Source organism: Genypterus blacodes, unplaced genomic scaffold, assembly GCF_046128005.1.
Source record: "Genypterus blacodes isolate CSIRO-AG114 ecotype Tasmania unplaced genomic scaffold, CSIRO-AGI_Gbla_v1 ptg000067l_1, whole genome shotgun sequence".
Taxonomy (NCBI): Eukaryota; Metazoa; Chordata; class Actinopteri; order Ophidiiformes; family Ophidiidae; genus Genypterus; species Genypterus blacodes.
In genome coordinates this window covers 6,189,851-6,214,412 of record NW_027466879.1, presented here as the reverse complement: position 1 = coordinate 6,214,412, position 24,562 = coordinate 6,189,851, and the positions used below count along the sequence as shown (strand labels likewise).

The 24,562-nt window shown below is 44.9% G+C and overlaps 3 protein-coding genes and 1 long non-coding RNA gene across 6 annotated transcripts; 2 read left to right on the top strand and 2 right to left on the bottom strand.

Moving 5' to 3' along the window:
- The first annotated feature begins 1,895 nt into the window (after positions 1-1,895).
- LOC143004679 (uncharacterized) lies at positions 1,896-2,891 on the top strand. Its single transcript, XR_012963985.1, has 2 exons — positions 1,896-2,418; positions 2,776-2,891. It is a non-coding gene; the product is annotated as an uncharacterized LOC143004679 (long non-coding RNA).
- On the bottom strand, positions 2,310-9,087 carry cers3a (ceramide synthase 3a). The gene is made up of 11 exons (XM_076155781.1): positions 8,980-9,087; positions 6,273-6,494; positions 6,016-6,133; positions 5,692-5,810; positions 5,514-5,571; positions 5,087-5,137; positions 4,355-4,447; positions 3,926-4,054; positions 3,699-3,805; positions 3,463-3,616; positions 2,310-3,366 (listed from the first exon to the last, which is right to left on the bottom strand). Exons 2-11 carry the CDS (start codon positions 6,443-6,445, stop codon positions 3,178-3,180), a joined length of 1,191 nt encoding a protein of 396 aa, XP_076011896.1. The 5' UTR covers positions 6,446-6,494; positions 8,980-9,087; the 3' UTR covers positions 2,310-3,177.
- A 2,025-nt stretch (positions 9,088-11,112) lies between these two features.
- lins1 (lines homolog 1) lies at positions 11,113-14,105 on the bottom strand. 2 transcript variants are annotated; one of them, XM_076156277.1, is made up of 6 exons: positions 13,705-14,105; positions 13,433-13,522; positions 13,083-13,215; positions 12,347-12,919; positions 12,039-12,225; positions 11,113-11,716 (listed from the first exon to the last, which is right to left on the bottom strand). In XM_076156277.1, the coding sequence occupies exons 1-6, from the start codon at positions 14,086-14,088 to the stop codon at positions 11,131-11,133; spliced, it is 1,953 nt and encodes a 650-aa protein (XP_076012392.1). In that variant the 5' UTR covers positions 14,089-14,105; the 3' UTR covers positions 11,113-11,130. The 2 variants fall into 2 exon arrangements, with proteins under 2 accessions (XP_076012392.1, XP_076012393.1); XM_076156278.1 differs by having other exon boundaries at positions 12,039-12,222.
- Positions 14,106-14,720: 615 nt separating this feature from the next.
- asb7 (ankyrin repeat and SOCS box containing 7) lies at positions 14,721-24,562 on the top strand. Of its 2 annotated transcripts, none has more exons than XM_076156126.1 (5): positions 14,721-14,963; positions 15,637-15,732; positions 16,955-17,166; positions 18,017-18,622; positions 20,663-24,562. In XM_076156126.1, exons 2-5 carry the CDS (start codon positions 15,695-15,697, stop codon positions 20,800-20,802), a joined length of 996 nt encoding a protein of 331 aa, XP_076012241.1. In that variant the 5' UTR covers positions 14,721-14,963; positions 15,637-15,694; the 3' UTR covers positions 20,803-24,562. The 2 variants fall into 2 exon arrangements, with proteins under 2 accessions (XP_076012241.1, XP_076012242.1); XM_076156127.1 differs by having other exon boundaries at positions 16,913-17,166.

Genomic DNA, 24,562 nt, shown 5'->3' with positions numbered 1-24,562 from the left:
AACCACTTCAGGGAGGAGAAGGGGAGTCGAGAGGTGATCAGGCTGCAGACATTAATAAGAATGATGAGGGCTTTTACATGAGGATTCACAGCTTTTTCTTTCGTGTCCGTTCTGGGAAAATGCAATTGCAGGAGCCAAAGATGAACCAGATGAGAAGTTAAAAATGATTTAACATTGATACTGATATTTTCATTGAAGTTCATGAGATTGGTCTAAGATCCATAATTTTGTCTCATATATTAAATGTGACGTCAATATTGTAACTGTTGGTTCTGGTGCACTATTGTTTACTTAAGTAATCAGACATGGCAGGAAGCAACACACTAAGTGTAATTTTTAAACATTTAAAGAAAAGTAACCTTGTGTCATCACCACACTCACCCCAAGTAAGGGAACATTTACAGTGAAGAGGGAACAATATAGCCACAGATGCGTTTTTAGTCATGAAACCCACACCGAGCAATAAGAGATGGGAGGTTCATGTCAAACACAGCACAGTGAAGTCAGGCGGGGCTGCAAAAGTTTGTTAAATATAATTAAATGAGGTCACTGTGTAACTGTTCATCATGAGGTAAATGATGGACCTGAGTTGTGAAAGTGAACTTGGGAGTGTGTGTTATTAAAGAACCAATGCCCTTCAGAAATGGCCCACATAAAAAAGAAATTCTGTGTTTGTTTCTGCAGCACGTCTGCAAATGAGTCAGGACTGAGTAAGAGAAACTATGCAGCGTTGTGATGAGTGTGTTGCTATAGAGCACATTTCCCATAAGGTTAATCAAGGTGAGTGGGAAGAGTCATATGTTCAGGTGAATGGCGGTGCCTGTATCTGCGTGTTCTGAAGAGTTCAGTGTGAGTCTTTGAGTGTTATAACAAGAATTTCAAAGATGTTCTGAAATAATGAATGATAATTTTTGACTTTTTTTGTGATGGAATCTTTGCTTTGAACATCAGTGCAGCATTATTGACAATAAGGACCTGGATGTAATAATATCACAGGACAGTAAGATGTAAATAACCACGTGGTGGTGGTGGTGGCAGTCTGCATGCCATCACACTTGTTGCGCATACATTTTTCAAACTGAAAATCAACGTTTCACCACTAGGGGTCAGCAAATCCCGGAAAAACGTGCTGATAGACAGATAGCCCTTTATCTGCTGGATCAGTAGGAAGGATTTGTGGAGCTCCCAACTGTGTCCACACCCCTGGACTTGGCCCTGTGGAGGTGGGCTGAGGGCGGCTGCCATGGTGCTGCAGTCACAGCTGCAACTAATCAACAATGGAGACTGAACCTGTTTAGTTCTCTCACGGGGAGTACTGAAAGTTGATACTGTGTGTTTGTGTGTGTGAGGGATCAAACTCAAAAAAGCTTTATAATGAATTATTATTTATTATTATCAAAGTTGAATGTCTGCACACAGTCTTCAGTCTGTATTCATGCCTGCTCAGACGGATTAAACAAGTGCCGTCCTCATTTGTCTCAGCAGCCTCACACTTTCTGTTACAATAAAAACATTCAAAAAGTTCACATAGCCAGTGTAAAACTTCCAGCAATAAAATAACAGAATGCTGAATTCATTTCCATTCATTTCTGTGCAGTAAGAACATGAACAGACTCATTCAGATCTGATATCCAACAAATTCACACGTATATACATTTCTATCAGAAGTTAGATTATCATTATGTTGTAAAGCTACATTTAGAACTGGCTCATGTGTTCAAATACTTGTCCATTGCTCGTTGGCACTCAAGTATAAAATGACTGTTTAGGGTATTATTTTTGTGGATAAATTAGCCGGACTCATAGTAGAACTACAAATACTCTGTAATGTAGGCTTGATGTATTACCGTTTCTGTTTACTCTTCCAGATTGTGTCCAATCAGTGCACAGATCACAGTGGGAGGAACAGAGGCGCTCAACAGTCGACAGCCGCTCTGCTCTACTAAACTGAAGGCTTGTGCCATTTCACTAATTCTTAGTTTTATTTATAAGATAGTAAAAGAAAAAGACACACAAGTTCACCTTCCAACCGAGGGTTAGATTAGGGTTAGGGTTAGGTCAGAGTTCCATTTGGGCTGTGTGACATTCTGTGAGCTCAGGCGCTTCTATTTTTGAGACGATCATGATTTGATGGTAGCCTCGCTGTTCACTGGTTAAAGAAATCAAAAAGTATTGATACTGAAATGTTAAAAGGACGCCAACAGATTTTTTTTGTTCTACAGTTTGGATTCTGTAGCCTACGTATGAGGTTTGTACTTTTTCTGTTGACACAAGATCACATTGTTTCACCTGTATTATTTGCATTTATTGACATTAGAATGTCAGTTTGTTGATGTCATTAAGAGTATTTGTCTTAACTTTTGTTTGCACTTTATTGAAGAAAGCCTGAATCTAAAAAGGTGATTCGTTATACTATTGGTAAGTTTACCTTATTGATGAAAATAAAAAAGTTCCTGAAATGTATCGATTGAAAATGGTTTCAAATATCATCCTTGTTTAAGTATCATATCAAAAGTTAAAATTTTTGTTATTGCGAAGCCCCTGATTGTGCAATACACATTACTGATGTAATGCTGCCCATGGCAGGACATACGGAATAATGGCTCATTATGTAGTTATTAGGAAATTTAACAGGCAAATATTTGAATCCTCTTTTGGAAGAACCGATACATTTTAAAGCCTTCAAATGTTCCTCAGATTTACTAAGTCAATCCTCACTAACAGCGAATCTTGTGTGTAAAGGAATGGAAACAAATTCATACTTTTATAATGCAGTGAGGTGAGGAAAAGCACCTTCACCCAGCCCACCTCATCATCATCATCATCATCTGGAGAGATCTGAGGTCACTGCAGTCCCATCCATCTCTGTGCAGTGGGCGAATATAAAGGAGGGTCCCTATAAAAGCCAGCAGGCGTTTGACAGCGAGCAGTGCTGTCGCTTGGCAACAACACACAACAAATTTAGAAGTGATGAAAGACAAACATGGGCTTTGTGTTTGGTTCCAGGAAAGAGAAAAAGAGGCACAAACATCTCCAACTTCTGTCTGTCTGTACCCAAAGCTCTCCTGGTCGTCTTCTTCTTTTTCTGCACCAATACATAAAACATTTGGTGTATTGTTCCTGTTTTGGTTAAAATGTATTAGACGTGGTTTGCTACGTCGTCGATCACACTGAGGGTCAGTACACAGTCTTTGAGCTGAATACATTTTCTGGCGGCGACAAGCAACCAAAGCAGCCGTTCTTATCTTCCTTTTCTTCAGCTGCTCTTCCGTTGCCAAGCTTGTGTCGTTCCTCTCCCTTTTCCTCCTCTGCGCTGCTCTCTTCCTCGTCTTCCTCTTCGTTGTCACTCCTCTCGTCTCTGGTGAGCTGTGAGATGTGTGACAGAGAGAAGCATACAGAGGGATAGTGAGGGAAAGTACAGGACTTTTCTCCTTGCATCCAAAGCTGTGCTGGCAGACTTACTGTGCCGAACAGGAACTTCCTGACCATGCGCAGGATGAGGTAGGCCCAGAATATGTGGAGGAAGAGTAGAACCAGCAGCATGACGTTGAAGAAGTAGTAGCCAAAGAAAGGCGGGTACTGATGGACAGGATAGACCCAAGTACAGTGGATCAGCCTGAAACAGCCAAAGCAAATCCTGTCAGTGTATACACTCTGAATGTTTAACCACAAGGATGCAAATAAGTTTGTCAGTTTACCAAAATGGGAAGATGACCAGCCGAGTCACCAGGAACACCACAGCAAACATCACGAAAAGAGTTTGGCAGGTTTTCTCCCATTTGGCGTAGTTGAACAATTTGGCAGACTGAGAGGAAAGAAGGTCGTTTCACATTCATAACACAATTTAACCCTTAGAAAGTCATTGTTCCTGACGATAAGAAAGAATCAAAGGTGGTAGGTTGGTGCCTTGGTGTCTGTGACTCACCTCCAGTAGGACATCGGAGGCATCGTGGACGAGCATGACCAGCGTTCCTATGCGGATGTAGTTGACGCACCAGGAAAACGACAAAAGGACCAGCGTGGCCAAGTGGTGAATGATTTGCTCCTTAAAGTCCTTCAAGAAGAAGAAAAGGGAATAATCAATAACAAACTGTGTCACAGGGTCACAGTTTGTTATTAAGTCACGTCACAAGCATTTAAGGACTCAAAGTCACTGTGGTTTGATTCAAGGATGTATACATTCCAACTCCTCGGTTATTCTCCATTGAGTTACTGAGCTTGGTGTCGTCTGAGGTTTTGTTTGCAAAGTCACATTCATACATCATGTAGGTCAAACACAGCGTAAGGCGTGAACACATGGCCTGCCGGAGACGTGTGTGGAGTGGAGTGAGAGCTGAGTGAAGGAGGTTCTCACCTTTCTCTTCACGTCAAAGGCCACGCTGAAGAGCAGAGAGCCGTAAAAGCTCATCTCCAAGATATAATACCAATACTGAGACGGCAGCAGGGACTGCAGAGACACAGAGAGAGAGAGAGAGAGAGAGAGAGAGAGAGAGAGAGAGAGAGAGAGAGAGAGAGAGAGAGAGAGAGAGAGAGAGAGAGAGAGAGAGAGAGAGAGAGAGAGAGAGAGAGAGAGAGAGAGAGAGAGAGAGAGAGAGAGAGAGAGAGAGAGAGAGAGAGAGAGAGAGAGAGAGAGTGGATGATTAAATACAGTACTCTTATTTAGTATTAATTACTTTTTATTCATTTCTTTGTGTCTTTTGAGAGAGAGAGAGACACACACATACACACAGAGAGAGAAAGAGTGACAAACAGAGAGAGAGAGAGAGCGAGAGAGCGGGAGAGAGAGAGAGGTGAAACTTGAAGCTCTGCTCCAGCCTGTAAACACAGATTTGTGTCTTTGTGTTGCTGGAGGGAAGAGGACACCCAGTAAGGACGTATTGTGAGGCTCTAATCTGACCGCCTCAGTGTTCAGCTCTGTGGCTGCTGAAGTAACAAAGGCCTCAGACGGAGAATTAAAGCACATTTACAAAACTCCATCATTAGAAACCCCAAAATGATCAGAGGTCAATAATACACCTTGGACTGGATCAACTCCTAATCTTCTAATTGCATGACATCATTACGATGCAAGGCAAAGTACACCAACCTGCTTTGGGAAACCTGTCCATACCTCCCGGGTGTCATGAAACCATTCTTTCTGCAGAAGCACAGGAATAAAACCTCATTTACATTCACATACAGTCACTGTGTGTGTGGAAGTGCAGCATGTTAAAGCTTTACAGATCTTCAAGTAAGCTCATGTCCGTGTTATAGTGAGGATATGATTGATGTGTTGGTTTCATGTGACATCAAACTCTTGAACGTAACCAGAGCACGTCAGCCGCCTGGGTTCAAGGCTCTGTGATCTCCAGGCAGCAGAAAGTCAAATACTGTATGAGTTAATGATTATTATTGTGTATGAATAACACACTAATCATCAGTAACAGTAAAGGGGTCAGAGGTCTCACAGTGTACACACACATACAAGAGCGAGAGAGGAAACAGAAATACCACAAACTCATGAAGTCACTCACATCATAAAGGGCTGCTGTTCCTCCAGAGAACGCCAGCAGGTAGAAGACAAACCTCCAGCTGCAGGGACCAGAGGAGTCAATACATTATTACACACCTATCAAACGCACACGCACGCACACACACACACACACACACACACACACACACACACACACACACACACACACACACACACACCTGGCTTCTCTAAACTTCTTGAGGACTCCGGGTCGATCCTGACCGCGTCTTCTCCTGAACCAACGCTCCACTTGTCTCACTGTCAAACCACTCTTCTTAGACAGCCCGTCGATGGCTGCCTGGAACAGGCACACTTTCTTTATTTCTGTCTTTCTTTCAGTCTTTCTTTATCATTCATTTTCAACCTTGTTAATATAAAATATATCTTATTGCAAGGTCCTGTCATCAGATGTCATAATCTAGAGTAGACAGTGTGAATACAGCGATCACATTTTAATGGAGGTGCAAACGGGGTCTGAAGATGAAGATGATGATGATGTTTACCTGTGCAGGGTTTCTGCTGTGAGCTGTGAAGTGGGCCTCCAGGATGGGGTTGTCCTCCGCCCTCAGATGAATCCTCTGCTTTATCCCAGCACAGGCTGCCAGCGATGTGGCAACCCACCTGCCACACACACACACACACACACACACACACACACACACACACACACACACACACACACACACACACAGCATGGATTTAACCAAACACTCGGGGGTTCAATCTCACGAGTGTGGCTGTGCGTCTGCCCGGCTCTCACCTTTCAAACAGGTATCTGACGAGGAGGAAGGCGAAGGCGTAGGGGACGGTGACGTAGAGGTGCGAGGCCTTGGCGTAGACCCGTCCGTCTCTGTCCTCGAGATCCGCCCATGTCACGTTCGCTGGCAGCCAGATTCGGTCCCACCAGAACCACTCGTACACCGCTCCGAACATATTGTCTGCCTGACCGGAGACGTCAGGGGACTACGCAGGGGTGTCCAGGCTGTGGGAAGAGGACAGACCAGGAGTCAGATGAGGATGAGACTGACAGGGACCAACAAAGCACAGAGTGAACCTACCTGTGATCCAGTTCATGGTGCTGATGTTGAGATGTGGTGTTTGGACAGTCTACACGTAAAAGGATGTGTTTTTCAAAAGATCTACTTAAGCCTAAATGAGCGTGGCCTATATGGATCTATATAGATTGACAACAAATATGTCTGATTCTAAGACAAGAGTTAAATGTGGTGATTACAGCGCCGCCATCAGGTCTCCCACTGCCAAAATTTCAGATCTTCTCTGGACCGTAACCACGCTGTCTGAGGTAGCAACTGAGTAAACACGCATATAAGTGAGGGAGACAAAACTCAAAACAAACGATCCAAGTTACTGCACAGAGACGTCTATTTACAGAGCAAACACAGAGCTGCTGATCCTCCTCTACGCTCTGTGAGAGAGAGAGGGGGGGAGGGAGAGAGGGAGGGAGAGATGGAGAACAAAACACCAGGCGACACAAAACTAAACTTACAATGAAAGCCTTGGTCGTACCCTAGCAACACACCACAGAACAAAACGCCACTAGTTTATTTGTGTGTGTGTGTGTGTGTGTGTGTGTGTGTGTGTGTGTGTATTGTTGGCAGGTCAGTAACATGTAGACGGGCCCTCAGCTGACTCATGAAACCCTCTGAGCAGCTGTGGAGCCGCTGGGCCTTCAGTCAGTCGTGCTGTTTGAATCAGTGACGTCGCTCTCAGCTGCCTGCAGGCTCCACCATCAGCAAACTCACTGACTTCAAACCAACACAAACACACTTCAGCTTGCGTAGCTCATCTCTATTCCAAACACAGCCAGTTTATAAATCTGCCGTCCTTGCGTGACCTTTCACTTTTTGGGCGACATCACTTTAGGTTTTGACGTTTACTTCATTGCGTTGACGAGCTTCTGCTGCTTCAAACACACTCAGCTTTTTCCTCACTCGTCCTGCATGTGACTGTTATGAAGCGAAATACCTCAAAAAAGTATTTAAGCATACATACAGAATCCAACAACCCGAAACATAAAGTATGTTTGGACGGGATGTCAAACACCATGTGGGCACAATTAAAGATTGAGCCTGACTCAGCGTTTTCTTAGCTCTTAGAAGAGCGAGAAGGTCCCGAGCGTTACATCACACACACACACACAAACACACACAGACACACATGCCTGAATACGACTTCAGAGCAGTGCCACGTCCACCACTGCAAACACAAAGGGCGGGACATGGTGGACAACAACAAACACTTGGCAACTATGATAGACAGAAAGCTTGGCACATATTTATCAAATTAAATTCCAGGCTTATTGTCCTCAGGATCCTAGTGAAGTGAAGTAAGTGAAGTAAATGAGTGTGTGTGTTAGTGTGTGTGTGTGTGTGTGTGTGTGCTTGCATCTGTGTATGTGTGTGTAGGTGCCTTTAAGCACTCTTTGTTGCCATAATATGTTGCCGTTGCATTTCTGGCTTGACTCGGTGGTTTGCATTGAAACAGGTGCTGGGCCTGCGTGCTGTGGGAGTGTGTTTCTGTCCGAGATGGTGAAGATCTCAACTGACACTAAGATAATGCACACATACACACACACACACAAACACACACACACACACACACGTATCTGATTTCCTCTCAGTCTACAGTTTGCGCCTCTTTCACACAGATATCACACATGTTGGTATGGCAACGCTCTCGGCATTGTGGGATTTGGTTTACTCACTCACTCGTTCGCTGCCAGACCTTTTCCAGGTTGTATTTGCTTTCACACACATTCCAGCATCCCTGAGCGTTCCTATAAAGACCAAAGCGTGACATCACGGCGTGACGTCTAATCCACGTGTCAAACATTTCATAAACAACTACGGCGTGTACAGTAACCACAGAGACAAACACACTTTCTCACTCCGGAATATCATTTTCCAGCATTCCGGCTCTGGCTGACGTTTACACACTCTAATATTCCACAAATTTGCAGACAAATAGAAAGAACTCTTTGTGTGAAATCAAGGAGAACGTTTAACAAAATGAAAACATTCAAACTAGAGTTTAAGTATTCAATCTATGTAATCTATATCACCCCGCCCTTTAAAGAGTGTGTCACTGTGCAGGATTTATCTTGACCTTCAGGCTTCACCCTCACATAGCTGCTGCATGTGCACAGGTTACCCAGCAATAACACAGCGCCAGCAGCAGATTACAAAGTTACTAAAAAATCATTTGTGACTAAAAAAACAGCTGCAACCTTTGGATTTCAACCATACAGTATAACACAATCGGAATTTCCCAGGATCCCAGGGGACACGACCGACGTTTCATCCCCGCTTAGACATTATAAAGAGCAAACTTCCCTAACTGTCATCACCCTGACCCCCCAACCCCAGACACACACACATGCTACACACTCTGAAGTGACCCCATGATAGGAACCATGAAGCACCTGAGTGTGTTTCCAGCAGACTCACCTTTCCTCAGCGAGCAGGTAGCGGCTTCCTTCTCACAGGTACAATCCTCTATCCCTCCTGTGCGGCGGGCGGCCACTCTCCCTTTGTTTGACATTCTTCACGGTCACACCCAGCGCAGCCACAATTACCTGGGAAGGGTTTCTTTTTTTTTTCCTCTCTCTCTTTTTTTTCCCACTGCCCTCCAGGAAGTAGACATAGAGGTGCACAGAGCCCAAACACAGCAGCGTTTCTTTCTCTCCCTGCCCTCCGGGGATCACATAACCGTGTTTGTACTGTGTTCCTCATAAAGCACAAAAGAAGCAAAACCATTTAAGCAAACACATGGAAAGTTTGGAAGAGATCACAGGGAACATGGAACAGGTAGATACGCAGATGAGGTGGCTTTGTGGTTTGAATGTCAGCTTAAAAAGAGATGTCAGTTTTATTTGGGTAGATCAATATCACACACAGAGTCCCAAAGGCCTCCTGAGTCAAAGCTCCCTGAGGACGAGGAACAACTACATACATACAAATCCTCAAAACCCACTTAAAAACTGATGTTTCATTCTGTGTGTAAGCGGAGAACTCACATCTTTATCAAGTTTGATTACAGCCGACCGATACATTCACGATGATATGCAGCAATTTGTGAAGAATAAGCCACGCCCACTCAACTGATTCTGATTTAACTCATCTGAACCTTGACAAGCAGCCACCTTGCAGCACCCGGGGGCCAACACCAGGTCTACAGCTGCCTAGTGCCTTGCTCAAGCGCAACAAAAAAATTGTGTGTGTTGTTGACAATGTTTACCTACCAACACATAACAACACATGTGATGAGTATGTACTCTGATGATGTCGTGTCCATCAGACTGACGGGGTTTAGACTGTAAAAGCACAAATCAAAAAGGTTTGGTCCATTATGTTGGTTTGCTGTGTGTTTGTGATAGGCGTGTGTTCTGATAGAGCAAACAGTGCGGGGCTCAGCAGTGTTTACTGTAAGTCAACGCTCGGCTAAATCAATAAGGAACTTTGATGACACTGCTTGGCAACGATTAACACGACCGGATACATGTAACATGTGCATCAGGGGGAGAGAGAGAGAGAGAGAGAGAGAGAGAGAGAGAGAGAGAGAGAGAGAGAGAGAGAGAGAGAGAGAGAGAGAGAGAGAGAGAGAGAGAGAGAGAGAGAGAGAGAGAGAGAGAGAGAGAGAGAGAGAGAGACCGGAGTTTGTGTTCTCTGGAGTGTGTCAGCAGGTGTGTTTCAGTGCTGTTAAGCTGTCAGTTATGAAGTTACAGCAGTTTCATATCTCTCCATCTCGGTGACGTCACTCATGTCACTGTTTTACACTCAGGCCTTTCTAAGGGATGAAAAGAGTCTTTTCCCTCATTCAATGACACAAAAATCATTTAGAAAATCAGATTCAGATAGAAATAAGTGATGGTGTTTCAAGTATTTCTACATTTTAATTACATTCCTAACTCAAAGTTTACAGCTACAGGAAGAGCTGCAGACAATTTGAATATTTATCCATGCATTCAATGTAATAGTTGAATAATGTGTTTGAATAGTTAAATAAATAGTTCCTCTTCATACCTGCTGAACAATATAGAGTTGGTTTGAACTGTCTTGCACCTTAAAGGTCATTTGTAGGTGAAAACATGAAGTGACAAGACCGGAAAAACTAAATCATAAAATTCAAATCCACCCGTCAATATTGACTTTATACAGCCTGAGGTTGGAGTTGGAAGTGGTGTCACGTTTTGAGCGCCTGCACAGAGGTCAAAGGTCAGAGTGAGAGATGCTGCTGTGGGAGGAGCCTCATGTGTCACGCAGAGCTCCTGAAATGTTGAATTAAATGTGTTTGCTAATGGCAGGAAGTGCATCACAGCTGTAGACCGGTTGTTTAGGTTGTTTCCAATCTGTTTGGCAGGAGTAAAGGTTGACTTGCACCCTTTCACCCTTTCACCCTGACCTCCTTCCTCCAACACGCAGCTCCATCCTGCTTTGGCTCTGGAAACAAAACACTTCAACCATATCAGCAAACACCGCAGCTTCCACTACAGAGACCGAGATGGAAATGAGGTCGACAGAGTGAGAGCCTCTGCTGTTTCGAGAACCTGAGAGGAGCACAGAAAGAGCAACCACAGCAGCTCTGAAAACATTGATTTATTAGTGATGGCAACATTGGAGCGTCTCTACCTGTGCTAAGAGCTTTAGGAGAGAAGAAGCGTTGTAAGGGAAGAGTTTCTTTGTCTGCAGTCTCGTCACGACCTGCCTGAGCTGTGACAGACAGGAAACCACTCTGGCTGATGTTTGAGAACTCGGACGCTGCGTCTGCTTTGAGTTTGGTTCTCTGTTGTTCCGTGAATCATCTGAAACATCAATGTTCTCTGTGTCAGACTCATCTGAGCTGCCATAGTCCACCAGGCGGATTCCGGAGGCAGGACGGATCTCCTCCGCCGCTTGGGGAACAGGTGCGGGCCGGACAGAGAACCCAGATAGTCGGAACTTCGGGCCTTGCTCACCCTCTGACTCGTCTGTCCTCTGACACGCCCGGGTGAAACCCTGCCAGTCGCTCCCGACGTACTTCAGGTAGCGCACAAAGTATTCCAAGAAGCAGGTTTCAGTGGAGATGAGGAAGTCGAGCAGGGTGCTGTGGTCGAAGGAGACGCTCCTCAGGAGAAGCAGGAAGTGGCAGTGAGGGTTGCAGCCGGACGCACAGGCTGCGTCTGCGTCACGTGACCCAGAGTTCAGTCTGCAGGGACAAATACGCAGGTAGGTACACAGACTTTACAACCCAGTCCACAAAACACTGAGCTAAATGTCAATGTTTAAACGTTTATTACTTTGGTTAACAAAATCAATATTCAGCTTAGAACAACAAATAAATCTTCTAATGTTTTGACTGAGAGGACGCAGAGTGCTGAGAGACGATGAGACATGAAGCTCAGACGCTCACACATTTATATTCTTGACATTTTACACTAATTGCCAAAGTAAATCAGCTTAATTTCTGTCAAGTTATTCCAGTTTCAGCGCAGCGTTTCAGTGTGTTGGTGTAACGGCCGTGTACACACCTGTGACGAAGGAATATGGAGAGCAGAGCTTTGGCCGCCTCCATCATGTCGTCGTCCTGCTCTCCAAACAGCAGGCCGGGCCAGCAGCAGGGGTGGGGGGTCTCCGTCAGCCGGACCCTGCACTGCCTCAGGAAGCTCCAGAGCGTCTGCACACACACCAGCGCCTCCCTGCTGCTCACCTCGCCTGCTGGGAGAGGACAGAGACCAAGAAGCTCAGCGTGTTAGAGGAGACTGCCCCCTGCTGTGGAACATGTGTAAGTACTACAAAGTACTTGAAGTAGGTCCAGTCTGGGTACAAAACGATTTACCTGTCCCACCAGCTGTCTGGAGTTTAAGATCCACAGACTTGAGAACGATGAGGCCAACGGCTCTGAGCATCACACAGTCTGGCCTCTGAGCTTCATCGCCTCGTTCCTGAGCGACTCCCCCAAAGAAACACTCAGACTCCACGTGAAGGCACTGCAGCCAGCCTCTAGCTACCGCCTGTAACACGGCGTCAGCTAGAACCATCACGTCATCGCAGAGGGGCCCATGTTTCTGCTCCCCTAAAGCCATGTCCTCCCCGGCCTTCTGCAGCAGGATCCTCTTCGTCAGCAGCAGAACTCGCTTCTGCACAAAATACTCTGAGGAAGAGGAGGCCATTCTCAGGAGTGCAGAGGAGTGAATGTGTGATAGTCTCTGACTCGGCAGGCACACAGCGGGTCCACATGTGAACCTGGACGCAGTCAGAACCTCCAGCAGGTCCAGGAGGGTGCACAGGGTCGTTCCCCGGTGCACAGAAGAGGAAGAATCCAGCACGGGCTGCACATCGTCAGAGAGGAGCTTTGAGCATAAGGTGCTCAGGCTGGAATCAAACGCTGCAAGAAGTTCCATTAGGAGGTCTGAAGGAACAAACGAAGACAGAACATTCAACAATCTGGCCTTTTCTGTCCAAATTTTGTGTCTTCTTTCATACAAACATGGTCATTCTAAACATCAGCACTTTTAATATCACATGTACAGCTTGGTGACGGTTCCCTCAGCTGCTCGTGAAGCTGCTGTTACCTTCATGGTGTCCCTTCATTAGTCTCTTCAGGACGTCGGTGAGGGACCACATGCAGGCCTGCAGGTCAGCAGAGGGGGAGGGGCTGTGAAACGCCTGCACGGTCTTCCTCTGCCACACGGGATGAAGCACACGCTAAGAAAGGACAACACGTATGTTAGTATGTAAGTGGACATTTAGCAGGCGAAAACGTCTGGAATGCCAGTGTTCATTATCTCTGTCTTTATATTTATGACAAAAATAGTACTTATTAATTCTCTTTATCCCTAATTAGCCCCTTGGGATTGATCTTTAGATGAAATGTTGACATAATAAATTTGTCTGAAAGAGCAGAATGATGTCAAAGACTCACAGACGTCTGCAGCTGATGGAAAATATAGGAGGAAACACTTTTTGCAGCCAGATGAGAGACGATCTGATCCTCTGCCTGGAACTGTTGGACCTGTGGGACAAAGACATCAGATCCTTACGATTCAGTTCATGAAGAGCAGCATATACACGAACAGATGACGTGTGCTCTTTTAAAGAACAATATGTCATTAATGTGACAATCCAGCGACATAAACATCTGATGTGTGTTTGTGTGTGTTGTCCAGCTGCAGCAAAGGAGGACCTGAGACTCACCATCTTGGACAGCAGGTCCGTGTGTTGATGGAGCAGCACGGTGACTTCCTCCGCGTAGCTGCAGAGCTGTGAAGACGCGCCGAGCTCCGTCTGGACCGAGACGAGTCTGTCCACAAGAGTTAGAGTCACACAAGTCAGATCGGACACGCGTGACCCGGCCCTGTCCTCGTCCCCGTCCCCGTCTGCCGTCTCTGCACACAGCGCGGAACATATGAGCGCAGCCGCATCCCCAGCGCTTCGGCCGGGACGCGATCCCCTTAGGAGACACCGGGACAGATCACTGATGGACTCAAAATGTCCCTCAACCAGCGGCGTGCCGCAGAGAGACATGAGGGGACACAACTTGGACAGGTCGTGCTGTCGCCTCCTGTCATCAATTGCCATGTGACACACAAGGAAGTACAACAATCTAAGGAAACATGTGACAGGATACTTCAAATGTATACCTTCAAAATAAAATAAAGTAAAGACAAATCAGTGTCTAAAGCTGAAAACATCGGATGAGTTCTCAAGTATTTACATATATGAATAAAATATTTCCCGTAAATAGACTCTTTCCTTCGTGTTAGTTTATGGTGAACATCTGTTGTGACCAGTGTCAGACAGGACTGAGAACTATTACGAATAAATTCACAATTTTAGAGACTCAATCTGAATCGCCGGCTGATACGTAGCTGTTTCTAGTCACGATATGTAGTTTGTAATTACAATGTTGGCGTTCTGATTTGAGCCGAACTCATTTTATGGCTCTGATCTGAGTACACAAAATGCTAATTTCGGGGGGGAAAAACAGGGAGTGGTTCCTCGAAACCAAAAGTGGTTTTACGATGTTACCTACACAAAAAAATAAATATTTGTTTTCCACTTCCGAGTTTTGCTCGTTTCCCGTCCGACATGCACTTGAACGCACAACTTGAAGTTTTGTTTTAGTTCTCAACTTCTGACGGGCGTTCGAACGAAGCGTATTGTTATGGCGGCTTTTATTCTGACATTCACACATATATTGAAAACTCTGACCGGAAGTCCTAAATCAGATAGGTAATGTGCTCGCACATATTTGTATACACAAATACTTTATTGGCACCGCTTTTGACTGTTTAGAAATGAAAAGATGGTCAACACGGTGTAAAGTGACAGGTAGTGGGATCGCATCACATCCGGTCGCTGTTTGTCGCTGTGTTTGAAGCAGAATGCAGCTTTGACAACTCCACCGTCTGGGAGCCGATTGGCTAACTTACACGTCCACTCGGCGTCTATCAGTAAGTCTTTGTTTTAATCATATTAAAGCTATTTTGTTTGGCAGCCAGATGTTGAACTTACCTAAGTATTTGGGCATTAACGCGTTGTTATTGTTATTCTGCACAAACTCTAAACGTAAAGAAAGTTAACCTCAGCTAGCTAGCTACAGCGCAAGTCAAGATGAAGATAGCTTCGCTGGCTAAGCAGCGTTAGCTAACAGACTCGGATCATTAACACTCCAGTCAGAGGTTTGCGTCTCGTATCATCTCACACAGTGGACAACCTCAGCCTGTCACTCTGCCGGCTCGGGTTCCTCACACCGATGTTCTGGTTCACTTGTGTTTGGTTCACTTTGTTGGTTTCTGTTAGCAAACTGAGCCATTCCATTGTCCATTGTTTTTCATCTAATGGCTAACTAAGAAATCAGAATGGTTTGACCCCGATGACCTGCTGAGGAAACCCAGCTCCTCTGACCTTTAGTTAGCTGATATAAAGCCACATAAGCGGGGCAAACACTGTCATATTATCAGGGTAGTGATATTGGTAAACATTGGCAGCGTCCCTCTCAGCTGACGCGCCTCGTTACTTCTGAGCTCCGTTACATGGACAGATGTTATTCAGTGCAGATGTTGTTTGTGTGATCATGGTGTGCGGGTTGCTGGTAAATAACAGTCTCATGTGTGTGTGTTGCAGGAGTGCTGCTCTCCTCTGCGTGGCGGTGCAGCTGTTCACACACAGTTGCAGGTCCAGAATGGCAAAGAGGAGCCTGTCAGTCCATCTGGTCAAAAGGTGTGTAGATATATGGTGGTTGTCTAAATCCCCTTTGATCCTAATGACAATATGCCCTTTAATGCTTATTTGTCCAGATAAGATCAGCCGTAGTGACACTTGGTTGATTTGAGTTTCAGCCCCTGATGTCAGTGGGTGGGACACACTATCACACACCTTTCTAAACAATGCAGTCTTGCAGTCAATGAGCACTGAGCCTTATCGACACTTCTGACACAATGTCAACACCAGCAGACCGTTAATCAGCTTCACAGAGGTAGGATGTGCCGGACACCAAGAGTCCGCCTGTTAGGTTGGTGTCTTATGCTAAGATGTGTGATAATGTTAACTACAAAAACACACACAATTCATGTTACCAGCCCCTTCACAAACCAACACACTCACACACACGCACACATCCCTCCCTTTCCACCTCTACCGTCCAGTGAGTGCAGGTATAAACAAGTCGACCTTATGATTGGGGTTGGAGGGGCTGTGTTGGATGAAACATAGTGCAGCCATCAGCCTGGTACACACACACACTTTTGGGGGATACAGTCCAATAGTCCTGCTGTACACACAACTTTGTGAAACTTAAAGTGTTCATATTTATGCAATTTACTTACTTGGCTTTATTTATGTTTGTTTGGATTCTGTCATTCTCTGGATAGAGAGCATGCATACAGCTTCATCATCCAGTGGTTCTCAAACCTGGAGGAGCACCGTTTCCTCCTGCTCTCCTCACACCCGATTGGCTAAATCAGCTGTGTTTACTTGATCAAGAATTTGGCCGGGGGCTGCATAGTCTAAAAACTCAAATAAGCGGGGAAAAAGTGGGACGGATTCATGAGATAAAATCCAATCAAAAGCTAAATTAGATTTTGAATCAACAGTTGTGACTTGCTCTATCTGTGCACATGCACCTGTAAAAAGTGATGAAAAGTTATTAATTGATGAAGATTGTCCGCAGAGCAACTTCATGACTGGCCTACTAAGATCTGATCACATCCCAGCAGAATCCAGATAAGGAGAACCTGCGTCGATGCAAGCTGTGAATGTAAATCCCTCCAGCAGATGAAATGATTGTGAGGCGTTAAAAAAAGCAGGATCCATATCAGTGCTGACGGGTGTGTGATTGTGTTACGGCGTTACACACATACGCCTCCGGTAACCGAGTGTATTTGTGGATGTTTTCAAACAGAGGTTAGGTACAGATGAACATTGCCATTCCGAAATGTGACAGGATGCTGAACCATCACTGCAGACGGAACCCCGAGCTTCATGAGGAGCTGCAGATCCAGGCGGCGGTGGCGGCGGGCGACGTGTGCACCGTCAGGAGAATGCTGGAGCAGGGATACTCGCCCAAGATTCGAGACGCCAACGGCTGGACGCTGCTTCACTTCTCCGCCGCCAAAGGGAAAGAGAGATGCGTGCGGGTGTTTCTGGAGCACGGAGGTCAGAGGTCGCTCGTTTCTGTGTTCTGAGTTGTTGTTGTCAGCGTTGTTATTACTTTAAGGAATTCAAGTTTCAAACATTTGTTGTGTCACATTTAAAGTGAGATGCTGCCAGTATTACACATATGAAGGATTCTAGGGAACGTGTTGTCCAAATTCGATAGCATACGTTTTTGTAAATTGGAGCATTACAGAGATATTATAACCCCAAAGAGCTTTTATTGTGGCTTTGCACCATTGAATAATAGCAGGGAACTTTAGGAACCCATTGATAGACTTACAGACGCCTCAAAATGAACGCCAAATACCTTCACATGTTCAAGGATTAAACTCTGTATTCATTATTATAGTAGCAGAGGGCGGAGCTTCTGTGTTCTCACATGTCACGGAAAACACGGAATTCTGTCATGCAGCTTTTGCTCATGGGAAAGATGCAGCAAAGTGTTCCCCAGTAGTCGGATCGTCATGCTCAAACTATCGACACTGACTGATCTTCATTTAGAAATCCCATTTGATCCACCTTTCTGGAAATCTCTCAGTGTTGAGATGTCCTCGTGTTTTTCTCCCAGTAAAATGTCTATGATGTTATTCTTGAAGAGTGAATCCTGTTATTTTAAATGAATTTCACCTTTGTCTTGTTTTTAAACTTTAGCACTGCTCTGTCCTCTGAACCCAGTGAACCCAGTACTGTGCAGTAACGCCTTATCACAGCTAGATGGCACTGTGTGTCTGGGCAACGAGATGAAGCGTTGTTTTTTTGGAGATCTGAGTTGTTGGGAGTTTGAAGGTGCTTGGTACACAGAACATCTCCCACAGCCTCAGATGTGACCTTCAGTCTCTTGTGCCCACAGCTGACCCCACGGTGAAGGACTTTATTGGCGGCTTCACAGCTCTCCACTACGCCGCCATGCACGGCAGAGCACGCATCGCCCGACTGATGCTGGAGTCCGAGTTCCGCAGCGAGATCATCAACGCCAAAAGCAACGACGGCTGGACGCCGCTCCACGTGGCCGCCCACTACGGCAGAGACTCCTTCGTACGCCTGCTCCTGGAGTTCAGGGCGGAGGTGGACCCGCTCAGCGACAAAGGGACCACGCCGCTGCAGCTCGCCATCATCCGCGAGCGCTCCAGCTGTGTGCGCATCCTCCTGGACCATAGTGCCAACATTGACATTCAGAACGGTTTCCTGCTGCGGTACGCCGTCATCAAAGGCAATCACTCGTACTGCCGCATGTTCCTGCAGAGGGGGGCAGACACCAACCTAGGGCGCCTGGAGGACGGGCAGACGCCGCTGCACCTGTCGGCCCTCAGGGACGACTTGCTGTGCGCCCAGATGCTCTACGCGTACGGGGCCGACACAAACACCAGGAACTATGAGGGCCAGACGCCCGTGGCCGTGTCTGTTAGTATGTCGGGGATGAGCCGACCGTGCCTGGACTTCCTACAAGAGGTCACCAGTAAGTAACCCCAGCTCGCCCCATCATCCTCACTCACACAGAACACATGCAACTCACTGTGAATCATTGAAATTTGATACATTAATGTAGTTTACTCAAAACATTTGGGTCATAAATAATGACCAATCCCCAACCAAGCATCCCAAAGTGTGGAAGACTTAAGTACATTAAAAGGCCCAAACCAGCTAACATTAATCATCTCTCGTGTTCAAACCATCACTGATCACATATTTCCAATTGTTTATTTCTGTGACTGTGATGTAATACTACAAAGTTTAACTCTACAGGTCTCAATTACAGAAGCGACTTCACCAGCAGACACTGTGGCCGTTCAGTTGTCCACTGACATAATCATTAACAAACAGGTCAAAGATGGGAGATATGTAACTCTAACTCTAATCAAATAGTTTCCTCCTTTAGCTGTATTGAAGCATTTTGAGGTTTGACTGGCGGATGCTGGACAATGCTCCACATCCCTTCCTAATACTCCGTGTCATAGAGAGATTACGCCCTTAACCATGGAAGGGAACCTGTCAGGATGGGTGGGGTGTGGAAAAAGGATTCCTGGTTTGGTGACAGAGCTTTTTATTGTAAGTCGAGAGGAGGAGAAACCTCAGAAACGCAGAGAGTGAAAGAGGGAAACTTGCCAACGCCAGTTTATAATGACCAGTGTTCAATGACAGAAACAATCCCAGGTTGGAGGTAAAGGAGAGCGCATTACCTGAAGCATTATGATTTAGGAGGAACAATGGCTGCATTCCTCCACTGCCCCCTGAACTTTGATATCAAAGATATCAAAGAGCTCCGTGCTGATTCAGACAAGCCCTTTCAGAGACTCCCAGCCATCAGCCAGATCGCATATCTGCCGGGTTATTGATTACACCTCTTCCTCGGTGGATTAACTCATCTGCCCGGGCCATGAAAGCCTCGTCCCACACAGGATGACTGGCACCCGGCGCCTTTCAAGGCCCTCGCACACATATCAGCGTCGCCCCCTTTAGGTTTTTCTCACGTCGCCCGCTGCAGCCCCGAGTTGTAAAGCAACTCACACCACCACCCAGATACAAAGATAAGCCGCCGGTTTCCCAAACTACTCGAATATCTGCGTGAAAGACTCCTGTAAACCTGTGAGATAACGACGCTCTTATAGATTCATTACACGTGGCACTGTGTGAGAGGGTTTAATCAAATATAAATCTGTAGTTTGTTTGCTGTGGTCTGAATCATTCGATAAGGTCTACTTTACTGTCTCACACACACACACACACACACACATACACACACATACACACACATACACACACACACACACACACACACACACACACACACACACACACACACACACACACACACACACACACACACACACACACACACACACACTTTCAAAAGCATAGCAAGAACAGAATCGGAACAGAATCCAACAAACTACATGTCAGTAAAAGCTGAAGTAAGTGTTAGTCGGCAAAGCGTCAAATAACCGTCGTCTCAAAAGTATCAGCTTTTCGTCAGTGCTAACAACGACAACCTGGAGGTGTGACAGTGACTGTTCTGCACTAAACGAGGCCAATTTTCACATTATTACTATGCCACACTTGTCGGTCCTGTGCAGGTGAAGCCGAGCTCTAAGTGGGGTCACAGCTGAGAGGGGGAAACTTCCACGATAATGTCCCACTGATAACGACGACACACAACACACATCACTTCCTGGAATCGCTGGGATTCTTCCCCTGTGTTTGCATACCACTGATAACAGAGTGGGCGCTTAATGAGTTTGCCTCTGACCAAGCTTTCACAGCTGGTAGGAGAAAAAGCCCAGGGATAGTGGAAAGGGTCGCCATGGAAACCAGCAGAATCTGTACCTACTAACGTTCCGTCAAGCCAACAACCCAGCACGTTCTGCACAAGTTACGTGGGTCCTTGGCGTTTCTGTCTTCTGGTGCTTGTCCGTCTCCGTGCTGCATGGCTCTTGCTCGGCTGTGATCGTTGTGTTAAAACTTTTCGAATCACCTGTGTTGTTGTCGTTCCCCCCTACAGGACAGCCCAGGACACTGCAGGACATGTGTCGGATAAAAATCCGTCACTGCATCGGCCTCCAGAGTTTGAAATTCCTAGAGGATCTACCAATCGCAAAGGTTATGAAAGACTATCTAAAACACAAGTTTGACAATGTGTGACGGCGGCGTGGATCCCCGGAGAGGCCGACTGAAAACAAACGGTCTCTGGTTTCGTTCAGACTATGCAATCACGTCGCTGTTGCCTGGAGGAAAGTACCAGTGTGTTTTGTTAGTCCAGAGTTCTCTGCTTCTGTTCTCCACCTCGGCTTCTTTTTTATACTCACAGCAACTACTGAAGAATGGAATCCAATCATGTCAGTGTTTTAATCTCGCTTAATCATCGACAAAAAAATAATTTGTACTTTTTTGTGGGGGAAAAACAAAACATCAGCGCAGCGTCACAATGACTTCCTTCAGCTCCAGTTATGTTATAGGAAACCAAGCGGCCATCATCCTCACGGGTCACAAAGTGTTTACTCATCAGGAAGTTCATTCAAATTTCCTCCTTTCATTCTGCTGACTCGTCTGAGTGAAATGAAATAGATTGGTTGAAAGGAAGAAAATGTTTACATGATTTTTTACATTTTACTGAGTTGTGCTAATGTAACATGATGGTGCTCCCCTGACTGAGCCTAACATCTCATCAGCTCAGGGTCTTCAGCTACGTTCACATTCCACGCTGAAATGTCTCAAATCTGTTGTAGCGTTCTGGAGATGCTTGTAGTCCTCATACAAGGACTCCAGGTCTTTGAATGGAAGCTCATGCATCCAAAAGCCTCTAAAAGCTCCTCTCCACTTGGTTCATAAAGGTTCATGGCTCTCTTAGAAAGTGTTCTCGTGTGACCTTTGACCTTGAAATATGTGTGTTTTTAACGTGAGGAAGGTGAGAGACTGCTGTGGAGATATAGTAGGCAAAATAGTAGAGGAAGAAAATACATTTGTCAAAGCATCATTGTTGAGCTTTTATTTTGACATACCTTCTGTCCTTGTGCAGCTGAGGTGCACGGTTGAAAGAATAACGCAGGGATTCACAAGTTTCCATTCAAAGGACTTCAGAGCTGCTACATGAACACACAAATTTTAGGATGTAACTTTCCTGTTTCTCTGCTCAGTATCAACAAAGATTTTTTTAATATGAATCAGATTTGATGCGAGATCCGATTCCTCTCTGATATCTTCAGGAGAGAACGTCAGAGTTTTGCAAATCATGATTTAACCTGCAGGCCTGGAACGTGGGCGTATCTGAAGTGTGTGTGTGTGTGTGTGTGTGTGTGTGTGTGTGTGTGTGTGTGTGTGTGTGTGAGTGGAGTGTTTCTTTGCCATAAACGTAAAGTCCAGAGGAGCAGCGGCATTTTAAGTTTTCCTGGATTGTCCGATAAAACTGATTTACTTCATCTAGTTTTACACTCAGAGACTTTTGGCTCCGATGTGATCGGCTTTGGCTCCATTTTCACTTTAAAGGTGTTGATTTAATTTGTTTTTGATAAGACACAGTTGCTCAGAGATGCTCAATGTAAATATGTTCCGTGTACAACAGATATTTTTGTACAACTTATTTAAGCAATGATCTCTGGAATTCTTAATGTATTTAAAAGTTTGTTGGAAAATAATGTGTTTGTTGTGACTTTAGTTGTTTGTTCTTTTCTGTGGCGGATTTAAAAAAATTCTCTGTTGTGAAAGAAAATTTCGCAATCCAGTGTTTCTTTTCTTTTTTCTTTTTTTTTTTTTACAGACATCATCTCACACAGGTAATTGTTCCGAAGATCAAACTGTGAATTCTTCAAAACTTCAAAGTAGGATTTGGGGTCTGAATGTGCAGTCAGCACAAAATATTCCTTACATAGTTTTTTGTCGTCTTTGAAATAAAAACTTCTCTTTAAAAAATGTTCAAACTTTAAAGCAAGTCAGGTTGATCTCATGCCGCGTTCTCAGGATATTCCAGAATGTAAACGACACCCTTCGTCCCATTCATTCCCTGCAGGAAACGCAGCTGGAGACAGGTTCTGACTCGATCTGGACGCTGTGCTGTGATTGGCTGTCAGCAGGCGAGTGGCTGGGTGGTTCATGTTTTGTTCAGTGGACCATCTTCACACATTTATATACTCTTCAATAACTTGTTTGCGTGGAATGTGCGCTATCACATTCCAAGTGCAGGGACACGTTTACGTCCCGTCACAACTGCCAATTCAAAATAACTTTATTGACAAGGGAGTAGGAAGATCGGGGTGGGAGCTTTTCCAAGTTTTGTGATAATCGTAACTGGAATCTGATTGTAATTGATTTGGTTATGTCAACCTTGTACTCAGATTTGTAATTTTTTCTTCAACTGCAATTGAGATGAACACATGGACGGTTAGCTTACATACCCATCCACAATGGAACAAACCAAAACGTGTATGTTGCGTTCTTTACTGCCGTGGCTCTTTAAGTGATTCTCATGTTTTGTGAATTCCAGGTCATTCACGTGGGGTTGTTTTTGTAAGTTCTGGAGATATTTAATGTTCACTTAGCTACGTTACATATAGTCTAGTTTGATTGTAACATTCTGATGACGATGAAGCAGATCATTAGTCTGATATGTAGCTATAAAACCTTATAGGATGAGTTTGTTCTTTTAACCTCTGCTCTATTACGTCATTGTTCGTACTCCATCCTGAACTTGCTTCGCACAATGGCGCCACCTGCTGTGTTTTTCAGCTCCGGATCTGGCTCCGGCTCAAACGGAGCTGAGAGTACAATTTCATGAATAACGTAATCGAAATGCATTCAGTGTGGAGTAAAGTTAGCAGAATGAACTCATGAGTACATAGAGGGTTTAGAGAGTTTGAAGAAAAAAAGAGTGTCAGAGTTTTAGAGCTTTGTGATTTCGCCCTATCCAGTCCAATTTGTTTTGACAGGGCGATTCAGAGAAGAAACTAGTTTGCTTGAAAACTCACCAGGTGACGCTGTTGCACTTGGAACAATAAGGATCGAAAACAACAATGTTATAGAGTTTAGGTTAAAGAATTCAGACTTAAATTAAATCTTAACTATGTCAGATTTGCCCCAAACGTAACAGCTCGCTGGCCTTTTCACGTCATGTCCGCGTTCCCCACCTGCAGCCTGCGTTCCTCAGTCTGAGCTCAGCTGTTAAAACTGCCATACAAACAAAAAGATTCAGTTTTTTACTCGTGGTTAAACATAATTTGACTTCCCATTATGTGCAGATTGCGAGTTGTAAGCTTTGCGTCAGTCGGTTAGTTTGATGTGATTTGATGAAACTAGCTCTTGGTCCTGATCCAGATCCGGGGGGGGGGGGGGCGAATTTGGGAATTTTGGAAAGGATCCATTAAAATTTGGAGATAGAACATTTTCCCATCAGTTTCTTAAAAAGTAAAACACCAAACTGAATAAAAAAAAAAATCACTCATCCTGTGAGTTTAAACTTTATGTGGCATTGAGTTACTTGTGCCAAATAAAGCGAAAAAGTGATTTTTTACAGTATTTTGTATTTTCAGATTGTCTCAAACTCACTCTCAATGTCACTGAAATAGTTTTCTTGTGATTGTTTTCTATCAGTGATCCATAAGCTTTCATTCAAAGGCCTTCAGACCGGTAAGTGAGCACCAAATATCTCCAGAGTAAAGAGAAAATATTTGATCATTTTTAATCTTAATAACGTTTTTCGAGTTTCATTTGGAGGTTCTGCTGAGTGACTGAGTTTGTTGTGCGGTTTGGCCGTGTGACGCATGATGACCAGTCGCTTCCTCAGCAGACTTTGCTCATCGGTCAGGGAACAGGGTCACAGGGTCACAGGTCATGCGTGTTTAAAGTCTTCCACATCATTGGCTTCTGAATGTACAGAATATGCAGGTTTTCAATTGTAAAAAGTCAGAATAAA